The 13,864-nt window shown below is 46.2% G+C and overlaps 1 protein-coding gene across 3 annotated transcripts in view; it reads left to right on the top strand.

Moving 5' to 3' along the window:
- DNAJC13 (DnaJ heat shock protein family (Hsp40) member C13) overlaps window positions 1-13,864 on the top strand; it is a 2,820,731-nt gene that overhangs the window by 541,344 nt on the left and 2,265,523 nt on the right. For all 3 annotated transcript variants that reach the window (XM_069648714.1, XM_069648713.1, XM_069648715.1), the window contains exons 11-12: window positions 559-638; window positions 726-895. In XM_069648714.1, coding sequence (XP_069504815.1) covers window positions 559-638; window positions 726-895 — 250 coding nt within the window. The remainder of the gene's footprint in view (window positions 1-558; window positions 639-725; window positions 896-13,864) is intronic.

The following is a 13,864-nucleotide window of genomic DNA, read 5'->3' as shown; positions in this document are numbered from 1 at the left end:
CTCACTGATGCAGCAGGTCTCCCTGAGGCACAACATCAGTGTTTGCAGAAGCCCAGTCTGTGCACTGATGCATTACTAACCCCTAGGTATGAGAGGGCCTTTTAACTTCAATGTTATTTTTAAACCTTACAGTACTGAGTGCAATCACTGATGGCAAATGGGAGGAAGAGGTACCTAATTACCCTCATGTTCACTGGGTCATTACTGCGCCTATTTTCTGATTCCACTCTTCTCTAGGTAAATAAGGATCACAGAGCAACCTCTGGGTATGTGGGATGGGTGATGGTGTTTGGCAGGGAGGAGCATATGGGTGTTGTAAAATAACTGGATCACAAAAAAAACCTTCATAAGAAATTAAATGGACAGATATTGGGAGGGCAAAAACTGTTAGGCATTCTAACATGGGATGAAGGAGTACAATGGTCTTAAAACTTTCCAAAGCTGTTTTGTGCAAATCAAATGGGCAGGCACAACCAGGATCGCCACTGAACAGTGTTTTTACATTTTGTCATTGCCTCACTTTGCTGAGTATCAATCAATATATGTTTGTCATTGCAGATTGCAACTTTGCAGATGCAGTATTCAGGTTCAACTCCAACATTTCGTACAGTGGAGTTTTGCATGCTGTAACACAAGATGTAAGAGAGAGTGCAACATTTCATACTTAATCACCCTCTTGACCAAAAAGCTGAACAAATGCTGATATCATGCGTTTTCTTTCCAAGGGCCTGTTCTCGGAAAATAAGGAGAGGTTGATAAATAATGCAATTACATCTTTGCTTTCTCAAGAAGGGGACCCAGCTACCACAAACCCAGAGCTCGAGAGCCAATTTCAAGCCGTAAGGAGATTAGTAGCTTCCAAAGCTGGCTTTCTAGCCTTTACTCAGCTTCCAAAGTAAGTCACTAATCCATTCTGTCTACTTTTTTACTTCTTCAAATGTGGTTACATGTTATTTATTGGTTATGCTCTTTTGCTGTGTTTTGGTGAATAGAGCTTCCGTTTCAAGGCAGGCTGCTGTTAAGTCAATAATTCGAACCCCGATTAGATTACTTAGGACTAATGTCTTAATAGGAGTTTAAATCAGTTTACTTTAGTTTGCTCCAACATGACTTCTGAAAACAAAGAATATTCTGTGAGATAAGGAATATTGTGTAAAACCGAGCCTAGCACGGGCTGCATATAGAACACACACGTCTTTCCTGAGCCATAGCTTATAGTATGATTCTTGTGTACATGACAAACACTGATTTGGTCCTTGTAACTAGTCAATGATGTAATGTTTTGTATCAAGTCGTGGACTTGTACATTAGCGTCTGTGCTTTTACCTGCACTTTTCTGTATGCCTACAAGAACAAAAGTCAATATTCTGAAATCCTAAAATTAGTGAATTGCTAATAGTACCCATGATTAATTGGATTTGATGTCTCAAGTAAGAAGCAGGATGAATGTTGGCAATGTTGCTTTATAATGAGATTGCTCTTGTATTGCACAAAACTATAAAATTAGAGGTACTATACAATCTGATGAATTAAAAATGCCTGTTTTATATCAAGTCTGAGACCTTTTTCAAGGGAGTCCTGTCTGAAAATGAATTCATGAAATCTTTTCTATAAAAGATCAGATTTTGCATTTTTAGCTTGACATCTTCAGAATAAATATGCATGCTATATATTTTGGAAAGTGAATGTGCCCTACAATCATGGAAGATCAGAGGTAAGACCCCAGCTACAAAAAGCCAAGTTAAGATCCCCTAAATTTGGCAACATGATTCACCTGATTGACTTAGACCTCCAAAATATTCCCCCCCAATTATTCTTTAAAAAAATCAAGCATGGATCAAGTCCTTTTCATGGACATTTTGGGAACCATATATCCAACTGATTTTATTGCTTTATTTGAATGCGGGCACTGCAATGCTCAGGAGCGGTTGTGGGCTTCAACACATGGGAACTAATTAACAATGATGATCTGTAATGATCATGACGACGCATGATACATTAATACTTTGTTTTTTATATATTGTGTTTTTACCATTTTGTATTGTTTTTTCTTCGATTGGAATTTGAAACTTAATGATATTTTATACTTTTATGTTGGTACGTAAATTGGATGGAATTTAACCAAGGGGATGACATTGTAATAATATGGATGGAATTTTTTATTTGTTAACTAATGGGAAGAGACAGCGACAAGAACTTACCTGCCTTTGTAAGGCCTTGAGAAAATTAGTTGAAACACGTGTCGGCTAGGCCAAGGACTTGATTTTATTGTATGTGAATTTTACATTCTTGGTAATGAAGGTACATGCACAGCCTTGTTGGTGTATTTATTTTATATTTGATTACCTTGTATAAGGGTAGGGCATAACCTTTGCACACAGTCCACAATTGTATATAGAGTAGCAGGCTTTCAAGCAATTTGAGTTTAGGCGCACCTTGTACCTAGATTGCTCAAATTGTTTTATGCACAGTATAAAAGGAGACAGAATGAAAGGCACAGTTTGGGCTGTTCAGGTGAGGTCAGTGGAGACAGATACAAACCAAGAGATCACACAGAGGAAGAACCATGTGGGGCAGGGATGTAGAGCGGAGGGGGTGTGATGGAGAGGATGTGGTGAGGTGTGGAGAGGAGGGGGTGCAGAGGGTAGAGGGGTCAAGGGGTTGAGGGGGAGGAGGGGTGTGCCATAGCAGTTTGAAGCGTCCTCTATGCGCTATGTTAGGCAAGATTGTATGCAGTACCCTGTGGGAGACTGCACCAGCCTTGTTTTCTTGGCAATAGTTAACCCAACCTTTGGTATAAGCATGTACTACATAAGTTGATAGTGACTGAGCAGCCAGGCTTATCCCAAGAGGGGTCAATGTGAGCTGTAGGGTTATCACACAGATTCAGTGACATGTATTCCAATAAACTCTTACACTCTAGATTTCTTGATTAAACAATTAATTAATTTAACAGTCGGTTTAATACGCCTTCTTCAGAAGGGAGCAATATATATGTAACACAGAAATATACTTCAAAATACACACACTCAGTTTCTGTAAATCAGTAGATACCCATTTGGGATGGCACACACACTTTTTACACCCTGAGGTGACTTAAATAACTAGGACACTGTGGACATTAATGTATCACTAGTACGTTTAGGGCAATACTGAGTTTGGTGTTAAAGAAAATGTTTCAGGGAATAAAGCAAGGGTAAAAAAATATTCTTAAGCAGGTAAGTACTTTTTGAAACCCCCAATGGAAAGTAAATGAACCCTTTCCCAGCCCAAGTTATCTAATGTGTGACCTGTGTTGAGGGATAGTTGAAGCACAAAGTCAGAGGTAAGAAGAGTCTCTTTTTAGGGAGTCAGTACAGCTAATGTTAATTGAGCAAAAAGTGTAGGAGAACTGAAGCGCTTCTTGTAGGTAAGTAAGTCTTGCACAATGTTTTAGAAGTCTTTGAAGAAAATGAAATCACTGTAGGGCGACGCGCTGGGAGGCTTGTGAGGGGCAACTCTGCAAAAGCAACCAGGGCAAAGTCTCAACTGAGAGCTTGTCAGGCTACACAACAAGAGGTAAGTCCCCTTAGTTTACAGTACCTTTTGGTTAGAAGAAATTTGTTCCAGCTGGCTTCTGTTCCTTTGTTCCTGCGCCAATCGTGGGGACAAGAGGGAGGACGTCCGAGGCCTCCTGCACTACGAATGGAAGTCGGCGGCAGCAATGGGCAAACTTCAGATCAGCAGCACTTCGCGGTTTCAGCTTCCCGTGACCCTCGCAAATAGCACCACTGCGGGTTCTCGGATACCACTCTGGACTTTCCTCGCATCTGGGGTCCAGCACTCTGTTGAGTTTGCTCAGGCTTGGCCAGTCCTGCTTCAAGGGATGCCGGAGGATCTTCCTGGAGCTGGTCTGACTTAGACACTCACTCGATTCTGGTGTTCCTCTCCCTGGCAATCGGTTCCTGCAGCAGCAATGGAAGTACATCCAGCTCCGAGAGGATTTCCAGATGAGCTTGTCTTGGGGCCGATTGGTCCCACTAACCCATGGGGAGAAGTCTTCCTTTGCAGGTCTTCTCTAGTCCAGACGAATTCGGAGCTTCAGCACAGCAGCAGGGCTTCACCGGGAAAACCAACAGTCCAGGAGTTGCAGCAGGCGTCTCTTCCAAGTTCTTCAGATTTCTTCGTCCAGTGGTCGACGCTGCCTTCCAAGCAAAAAGATTTGCCTTTTATGCAGGTTTCTCCCATTCATTCACAGCCTAGCTGTCAATCACACAGCAGGTTGGCTGTCCTCCAAGAACAGCCAGCCGGCCAATCACCTTTTTGGTGCATTCCTGTAATCAAGGGGATTAAGCACAGGGAGTTTTGGGCGCCTCCCTCACTTCCTGCCCCTGCTAGACCTACTGGAGCCACAGGCGGGCTTCACCAGTGAATAATGCCAAAGACAAAATTAACAAAGGGACCAAATCTGGTTTGCCGCACAGAGTAAATCTCAAGAAGGACCTTGCCAACAAGTAATGGCGAAAAAAGACGACCAGGGCAATTTTGACAAAATGGGCACCCATGTGTGCTTTGCTGCAATTGCAGCTCTTGGTAGAAACACACAATGGTAGGAAAAAATAAACCACTGCCCCCAGCCATTAATTGTTGAAAGGGTAACATAAAAATGTTACATGAGAAGCTAGACAAAGGGGATACTAAGTAACCCCCTCCCAGCACCCTATTGTAAGATAGTGTGTGCTGGGTCTAAAAAGTTACAAAATGTAAGTAAAGTCAATTTCACTTCACTGCTCTTGGAAACAGTAGTTATCCAAGAGAAGATATTTAAACCTTTGGGAACTCTGAGAGACTTCCCTGTGCCACTGCACTGAAGGTGCTGTGTGTCACAATGTAAAGATGATGCCTATGGAGTTTGTTAGACTCCAAAGTCAAAATAAACATAGTCCAAATCACAAACAAATACATGAGCGGGAAAAAGGACCTCGCTCTCTCCTGGTTAGAAATTAAAAGTCCTAAAGTCCAACAAAAGAGCTGGGAATTAGAAAATTTCGGAGAATTCTCCTTAACACGCTAGATGGAATTACCAGTAAATATCTTAGACCAAATAACCGAACAGACCCAAGGAAGATGGTAAAATACTGCTTGAATCTCAATGAAAGAAAGCAGGGAGTTGTACAGCTATCAAAATAGATGCATGCATAATCACACCTCTTCTTGTTTATACAGAGTATATATACTTTTTCATCCATCATTTGACATCATCCTACGTGGCATTTTGGAAAACCTACTACCGGGATGGATTGGATTAGAGGAACATGTCTACTTGTAGAATCATGTGTTAATATCTCAATGGCTGCCTCTTGTCTGTAGCACACGCCCTGAGCTACTTCTACATACGTAGTATACTGATGATAGCAGAGTATGAGGAGGAGGAGATGGAGGAGGAGGAGGAGGAGGAGGAAGAGGACTCCACCCCCCCAGCCCCTCTGGGGTCATACTGCTCCAAGCCAATGACCGTCCTCTCCCTAAGCCCCTCCTCTGGCAGCCATTTTCAGATATTTACTGCACGTTCAAGTGTTTGCGAGTCCTCGAGTTTTGCCTCCGTGAGCTACTTCTACAGTTTTTTTGTTTTTTGACAGAAAAAGTTTCTTTTTTTGTCCAAGAACCCGTGTGCTCATCTCTCCATCTGCTGACAGCGGGGAACCGTTTGTCAGTGAATTTCAGCGTCCCTCATGGGCAAGGATTGTCGAAGTTTCTTCGAAGTTTGCAGAAGGCCATCGGGCCTACTCCACACCTCCGGCCACGACGGAGGAGAAGGAAGATCCCTTTCAAAGCTCTGCACCAGATGTGGACTACGGAACGTGTTTGTGGAGGACAAACACTTCAGTGCCTCTGTCTTCATGTGGACAACAAAGAGCGCGAGATGTGCCACTGCTTCTTGAAGAAAACGATGAAGGATCGATACAGTAGACTGGCTGCGTGGCTAATAGCCAAGGACTCTGCCCCATGCCCCGGCCGGTCCAAGGAGTGGGCTTCTAACTCCTTTGAGGGATCCCCATCCGTAGGGGCCCAAGACAAGGCCAAACACTGTGAGTCCGGTTCCATCGGGTTTGCCGTGCAAGCGGGTCCCGCGATGGGCATGGCGCGATCAACGTCACCATCTGCCTCCATCACCAGGCAGCAATCGAGCTCCTCCTCAAAAAGAAATTGTCCAACCCGGCTAAGCTGCGGGAGAAGCCCAGGACAGAGGAAAAGTCAACCGACCTTCCCAAGAAGGCCCAGGTGGCGCAGGCGTCAACGATTGAGCTGGTGGCGGTTGCTCTCTCGAAGGCCAAAGGGGCTGACACCATGAAGGTAACACCTACTGCGCCCCGGGTGTCCCTGCCTCTGAGACGGGAGGCCTCGGCGGGGGCGGTGGCAAAGCCTGCTGGCAGTCCAGACAAGAGGATGCCGCCTGAGCCCGCCCCAACCCCTCAGGGTGCCGAAAAGGGGTCGGGAGATGGTGAAGTCACAGGCCATGACCCAGTCCATGGAAGTTTCACCAGCTCAGCCGAGAGATGTATCCCTGGACATCCTATCAACCCTACGCACGTTGGTGTCAGAAATCCAGAAAAAGATGCTGCAGGCCTCAGTCCCTGTGGTCCCCGATCAGCCTCTGGCTAAAAAGAGGATGCGCTATCAGATGCCCCCATATTAACCTCCACAACCACATCTGGTGCCCCCCCCCCTGCCCCAGTATAAACAGGGACGGACACAGCAACGACTGATGAAATTGTCATGGTGGGTGGATCTCCGCAACCGAGGGCATCCTCGCCGGATGAGGTGGGGTCGTTGTCATACCATGGTCGCCACAGCTTCCAAGCTTTTCCATCTTACGCCTGAGGAAACCAAGGAGGAGGGTTTTCTGTACCAGAGGCGCAAGGCCAAGAGGAAGACCATCATGGCAGGACCCCTCCTGGACGACGTGTGGGAGGAGGGCCTGGCCCTCTCGAAGAATCCTTGCATAGCCCCGGCTAAGCGTGATAGACTGGAGAAAAGGTACCGGGTGCCAGAGTCTGTACCCAGGTGTCTACGGGCACAACCATTGCCGAACTCTGTGGTTTCGGCAACTGCGAGGAAAAGGTCGTCGAACCCTTCTGAGTCTTCCTCAGTTCCCGTGGACCGCGAGGGGGAAGAAGTGGGACGCCATGGGGAGCAAGGTTATTTACACTGCAGGGTCGACCATCAAGGTGGCCAACGCACTGGCCATCCTGGCCAGGTCTGACCAGGATCTGTGGTACAACTGGGCCCGATTCTGGAGTTCCTTCCTCAACCTCTTCCAGGACAGATAGAGGTGGCTTCAGCCAATGACATCACAGTGGCGCTGGACATCGCCAACACAGGGTTACGGCAGATGGGGAATGGTGTCATCAAAGCTGGTGGCCACGAATTTCCGCCAGGAGGTCCAGGTGAGGGTACTGGACATGCCCTTCGACAGTGATAACATCTTTTGGAAGGCCACACACGAGTCCTTGCAGGCCATAAAGGCGGATACGGAGATTGCCCGTGCCCTGGGTGCTCTCCAGCAACACCACTCTTCCTTTCGCGCCTCCAGAAGAAAGTTGGGCAGGTCGATGAAAGGTTTCTCCTCGTACCGCCAGCCCTCTGTGTCCACAAGGCCATTCCAAAGCCTACGGTGGAGGTGGTTGGCGCCGTCTTAGTCCTCAAGGCGGGATGCTGACTCCAAAGCAGGACTGAACCCAACGTCGAGCCCACACCCACGCCCCCCAGTGGGAGGCCGGCTGATGGGATTTGTCAGCCAGTGGGAGAAGATATCCACCGAAAGATGGGTGCTGGACGCACTGGACCACCGACATACCCTGGAGTTCCAGCACAAGTGTCTGCGGATCCCTCTGGTGGCCCGGCAGGAGCAGCACATCCCTAAACTCTTATAGGAGGTGCGGGCAATGCTACGAAAAGGGGCGATAGAGATGGTTTCAAGATGACTCTGGGGCTCCAGAGTCTATTCCAGATATTTTTAGTCAAAAAGAAAACCGGGGGCTGGCGGCCCGATCTAGACCTGCGGTATCTAAAAAGTATGTCCCCTCCAAAAAATTCAGGATGGTCATGTTGCAGCATGTGCTCGGCCAACTGGGGGGAAGGAGACTTCTCGACGTCGCTGGAACTGAATAATGCTACTTCCACCACCATCCCCCATTTCCCCATTAACCAGAAGCACCGAAAGTTCCCACGCATCGTAGTGCAGGGCCAGCACTACCAGATCAAGGCCATACCCTTCGCCCTGAAGTCGGCCCCCAGGGTGTTCACAAAGTGCCTGGCGCTGGTGGCGGCTCATCTGCGTCTAGGGGTAATACATGTGTACCCCTTCCTGGACGACTGGCTCATTCGGGCCAATTTGCGAAAGTTGACCATCTGACACAAAGGCGACCATCCAGGTTCTGACGGATAATTGATGGAGAATCCCAGATCCGAAGTCCTGCTTCACGCCATCGCAGAACGTGCTGTTCCTAGGAGCCAGACTCAACACAGTCTCCTGCCTAGCGTTGCTCTCGGAATAGAGGGTAGTGGCCATTCTGGGGAAAGTGCAACGACTGTTGTCACTGAAGACCGCCACAGTGCGGACAATCAAGTCGCTTCTCGGCATAATGTCATCTTGCATCTACCTTATCCGGCTCTGTAGGTTACAGATGCGACCTCTTCAGGAGTTCATGGATGCTCGCTGGGTTCAGGTGTCTGGAAGCATTGCGGACAAGATCCCGCCGCCGACGAGTTCCTGTCGGGCAATACAGTGTTGGGGCGTTCACTCAAACGTCACCCGAGGCACATGGTTTTAGAGCTCCCCCGTACCAGGAGACAATCACCATGGGTGCTTCCCTGGAAGGCTGGGGAGCCCACATCGGACGTCTGCACGCCAGAGGCCTGTGGCAGGCGGAGGAGAAGGATCTCTACATCAATATCCTGGAGCTGCGGTTAGTGTTCTGGGCCCTCAAGTCATTCCTTCCGTCTGTTAAAGTGGTGAGGATCTTAATAGACAACATCGCCACTATGTTCTACATCAGTAAGCAGGGGGGCACTCTGTCCCCAGCGCTCTCCATAGAGGCGAATGACTTATCCAGCATGTGGTCTAGCATGGATTCACATGCTCATGAATATTCCCCGTTGTCAGGCTGGGAATCCTCAGTAAAGAAAAAATCAGTTTCAATTTCACTTCTGAACTGTCTTTCGCCTAACAACCCATCACTGGCCTCCGGGTCATACTGCCTCCAATGACTGCCCTCTACCTAAACCCCTCCTCTGGCAGCCATCTTCAGATTTTTACAGCACGTTCGAGTGGTGCGAGTCCTCATGATTAGCTCTCAGGCTTTTACTGTGTTTTGTGCTTTTTTTCCAGAGTTTTACTCTATTTTTCGGTCAACCGAGCCTCAAGCTCCATCGACCCATCATCCGATTAACTGGGACCCGTTTTCGGATTTTCCAACGCGGTAAGGCTAAAATGAAAATCCCCAAAAAGTGGCAAAGTCACTGCTGCCACCAGCCTATCCTTTTAGCACACCTAGACTAACCAAAAATCCTCTGAGTGTCAGTCTAGGGCAAAACAAAAATACACCCCATTGTACTGCAGTGCACAATGATAAAAAGTTACCACAAGTGATACAAAAGTAGTAATATGACTAAAGGAAACAAGGTTTCCCAGTACTGACAGTCTGAAGGACATATCAGTTTCCCCATAACAGACGAGCAAAGACCAGAGTAGTGAAGCGTAAAACTTCACTGCACTGTGAAAAGTACAGGTCAGATTAAAAAATATAAGCAAATGGGGGTTCCATAAAGATAGGACAGTTACAGTAATCTTTTCTAACAGATACAAAGCGAATTGCAAACTGTAAAGCCCAAATAACTACTCTACTTACTCCGCAAATTGACTTTTGGTCTTTCCTGTAACTTTCCTGAACTGGAGCTAATCGGTGGGAGATGGCATTCATAAAACTTCACCAGCCTTGTCTTCATCTGGGGGGTTTTCAGTAGTTCACAACCAATAATAAAATGAAGAAGCAGAATTAATTGCATAATCCCCTAAAAGCAAAGATTGATGAAATGTGCGCCGAGTTGCTTGAATTACTACCCAGGCGCCTGCTTTCATAGGTGATGCGACCCAACTGTGGTCTGTTTCAGGGGGGGTCCAACACCCCCTCCACTTGCCTGTACTGACCCCCTCTTCCCCCTGCCATTGACATTCTCCAGGCAATTCACCCAGAAGCCTGACTTATTGTGTGTGACGCAGCCTTCAGTGCATCAGCCTTCCGGGGAAGAGGTCAAGATACCACAGTCGGTCAAAAAAAATGATGGTATTCCTATTTCTATTCTTCCTTTTAGGGAACAGTAAAGAAAAATCTAGAGGCAATCGTGTCTTTCTAGCAGCGGCACTTCATCACTTATAAAGACTGAGACTCGCAACATAGTGTTAAAGACAGATAGGATAATGCTTGAATCAGCAAGCAGCACATAACCTTCTCCTGCATTTACATTTTAGGATGATAACAACACTGTGCTACTTATATTTTCCCTGGTTTGCAAATGGGTTCATAGCAGACACACAAACGTCTGGAAAAGAGGTTCCACTACCTGGGACACTCGCCCTGAGAGGAATTAAACTTCCTCAGGCAGAAGGAACATTCTAATTATACTTAAAGCAAGAGGTCTTCCTGGAGAAAGGAACTAGGAGGCCAGACTATTAAACCTTGTAAGACAGACGCTGCAAATGGCATGACTTCTTGGAACTTGAAGGCTAAAATCCCAAACTATCTTGGCAATCAAAACCCTAATCAAGGCTCAACCCAGAATTGTTTAGGGCCAACTCTGACCAACCTTCCCAAAACTTATTTAAATAAGATATTGTTGAACACTAACTCTCTAGTGAAGGCTTCAATTTAGTCACGTGTCATAGCTTACTTTGGTGGCTGTATTTAATCAGCCTGCTGAGCCTCTGTTTCATCACTCCTGCAAGTTTATTCACAAGCGCATGAATATTCCATGCAACAATCCGAACAGCATCTGTGTCACAAAACGCATAGTGGTCTCTGCAGCTCAGGGTGACCGATTTACCGTGGCTACGAAGCCAGAGTTGCAGGTGTCTTGGTTGACCTCTCTAGGAGATGCTGTAGAGACCCCCTTCATTGTAGTCTGTCCTAACTTTAGGATTGTTATGTCGATCCCTGGAAGAGCCAGTAATAAAAAATGATCCATGTAGGTTGGAGAAAGAGCAAAGTTTAAAGCCGGCCTACTGGCTTTAACCATGGGAACAATTACTCTGAATTAGTACAACTGCTATTGAAACCAATTGAATCTGAAAGCCTAGTTTCAAGAGACACCAGAAGACTTCAGGGGAAGGGGCCCATGGGAGAGTGGGTCCAAGTGAAGTAAAACCTAACTAGAGGAGCTCCTAGTAGACCAGCAGGCCAACATTGCAACTGTCCAGCTTCCATGGAATTTGAACAGGAGGAGAGCACTCCAACAGAGGGACACAGAGCAGCACAGCTCCCCGCCCCCCCACTACTGCCCCCATTAACATGAAATGATTCATGCTCATCACCAGAGTTTACTTGCAGGGTAAACACTGGGCAGAGCAGCTGCAGAGAGGAGATCTGATATCCAAGCCACACAGAGCTGGTAGCACTGGTGGCAAACCCTATTGCAGTTCCTTTGCAAAGGGCAGACTTCAGCTTGGACTGAATGGTTGGTGGCCAACTTATCCTCAATGGTGCCTGCATGGAGGACCACAGATTCCCTCATTCAACCAATGCAGGTACGCCTTTATTACCTATAGAAGGATGGCAAGCCAGGAAAAGATACATACTTTAAAAAGCCAGACCAACCTTCCAACACTTTGGCAGATGTGGGAGCCGGAGAGGCAGCATTTGTGGAGCATGCCGCAACCAGGAATCTGAGGCAAACAGAATGCCTGGAGACAAGTAAGACAAAGGGAGAAGCTACGACTGCTGGAGCAGCTCCATCCAGGAGCACGAGTAAGATCCAATGAGGAGCAGTAGCCATCCAGTCCAGGAGCACTAGGTAGAGGAGCAAGGCCTAAACAGGGGAATTTGTGGAGAACTCTGGCCTATCTAACATTACAGCTGACTACACACCTGAGCCCTTGGTTCATTCTGCTGCATTTATGGGTAAGTGTAAAGGCTAAAATAGTTTAAATATGGGGAAAACTGATAAGTGATTTATCTGGGGTTTACTAAATGTATATAAACAACTAATTCTTTCTCTAATATTCTTTGATTCCCAACTATGAAGAGAAAAAGCTTCTATTTGAAACATATATCTTTTTGTTTGTGATAGAATAGTTTCTAAAAATCCATCCAATTGAATTGTGAGGTTCTGTGCTTACATTAAGGTTGGGGATTATAAATACAACTCCTTATCAAAATGTCAGACTAGTTATGTATAGAACCCCGGTTATAATTGGTACTTGTGGTAAATACCAATTAAATGCAAAGTTGTGTTAATGAAAAGGGTGACAAAATAGAACAAACTACTAGTTGAAATGCAACTGGAACAAGGTAGGTGTTAGTGAGCATTAATTTGTTTTAAGTCGGGGTTTTTATAATGTACAACCGTATATGTATTTTTGTAAGTACAGAATGGGCCAAAATGTACTTTGATTTTTCGATGCAAAATATTTTTGGGAAATGCCTTTGAATGGATAGTTGGAGAAATGACACTAGAGGAGGTGATCGTTGTGTATACATAAAGTGTAAAGACTAACCACTAAATGATTACCAACCTGACCCCTCCAGCTCCACTCTTTGGGTCATGCAGGTGAGGACCATATTGCAATTCTGTGAGACTATCTTGGACTGTAGAGTACTTTTCAGAATCAACAGCTCTTCTCCTGGAAATAGGCATTTTGTTTTTCCAGGCACCTACAGAATGATCAGGGTACAATAAAACTAGCTTTTATCCATAAGGTGCTTGTACATTTTCTGTACTTTATGGGTTTAGCACTGAGATTTGTGACATGGTGGAAAGGCTTGAGTAAAGCAGCGCATTGTGACAGATGTGATATGGCATTTTTTTTAATTCAATTTTTATTGTTGGTGGTAACATATGCATATAACAGTCATAAAAGCATTATGCTGTACGCTGTAGCCACTCCGTTTTTAGTACGAATTTAACACAAAAGAAAAAAATACCCCCCATCCAGCTCCTTCCCTAGGGTAGCTAATCAATGTCTCTTGGGTCCAGTGTGGTGTTTTCCATTGACCATCTATAAACCCCTTGCAGTGCATTACTGGAGTCTGAGCCGGAAGTCCACATGTTTTTGTTCCACCCGCTCATTATCCTTGGGGGTGGGTGCTCATTCGCATTCATCAGACTAGGGCACTCTTCACAATTTCATCTCTTGGGAGGAAGTCTCCCCCTGAACCTGGTTTGGCCTACTAGCAGTTCCTTTCAGGGACTAGATTTGCTTAGGAACCCGACAATTCAAGCTCCCTCGTTGGGGTGCGGTCATGGAGTTGTCCCGTCAGATTCACCATCACATAGATATCTCTGGCCTTCATGGCCCATTGCCTCTCACCTGGGAGGGTCTCCCTTTTCCACCCGGCTGCCACACATGCCCTCGCAACCAGCAGCAGAAAGTGTACCATATCAGTAAGCCGTCTCCATTCCCCATCCACACTTTCCATTCTAAACTGTACCAGTATGGGGTCCAGCTCCATTTCAACTCCATCTAAGGCCTTTATACATTCCAGGACCTCCTTCCAGAATCTCTGTATTTCCCCATATCCCCACCACATGTGCTAGTAATCTGCCTTCTGACCACACCTTCTCCAGCATCTAGGGTCAATTCCCGCAAACATTTTAGACAATCTGACCG

This window comes from Ambystoma mexicanum, chromosome 2q, assembly GCF_040938575.1.
Source record: "Ambystoma mexicanum isolate Mex_15411 chromosome 2q, UKY_AmexF1_1, whole genome shotgun sequence".
NCBI lineage: Eukaryota > Metazoa > Chordata > Amphibia > Caudata > Ambystomatidae > Ambystoma > Ambystoma mexicanum.
Note: the sequence above shows the minus strand (reverse complement) of the source record. Positions and strands in the feature narration are given on the sequence as shown.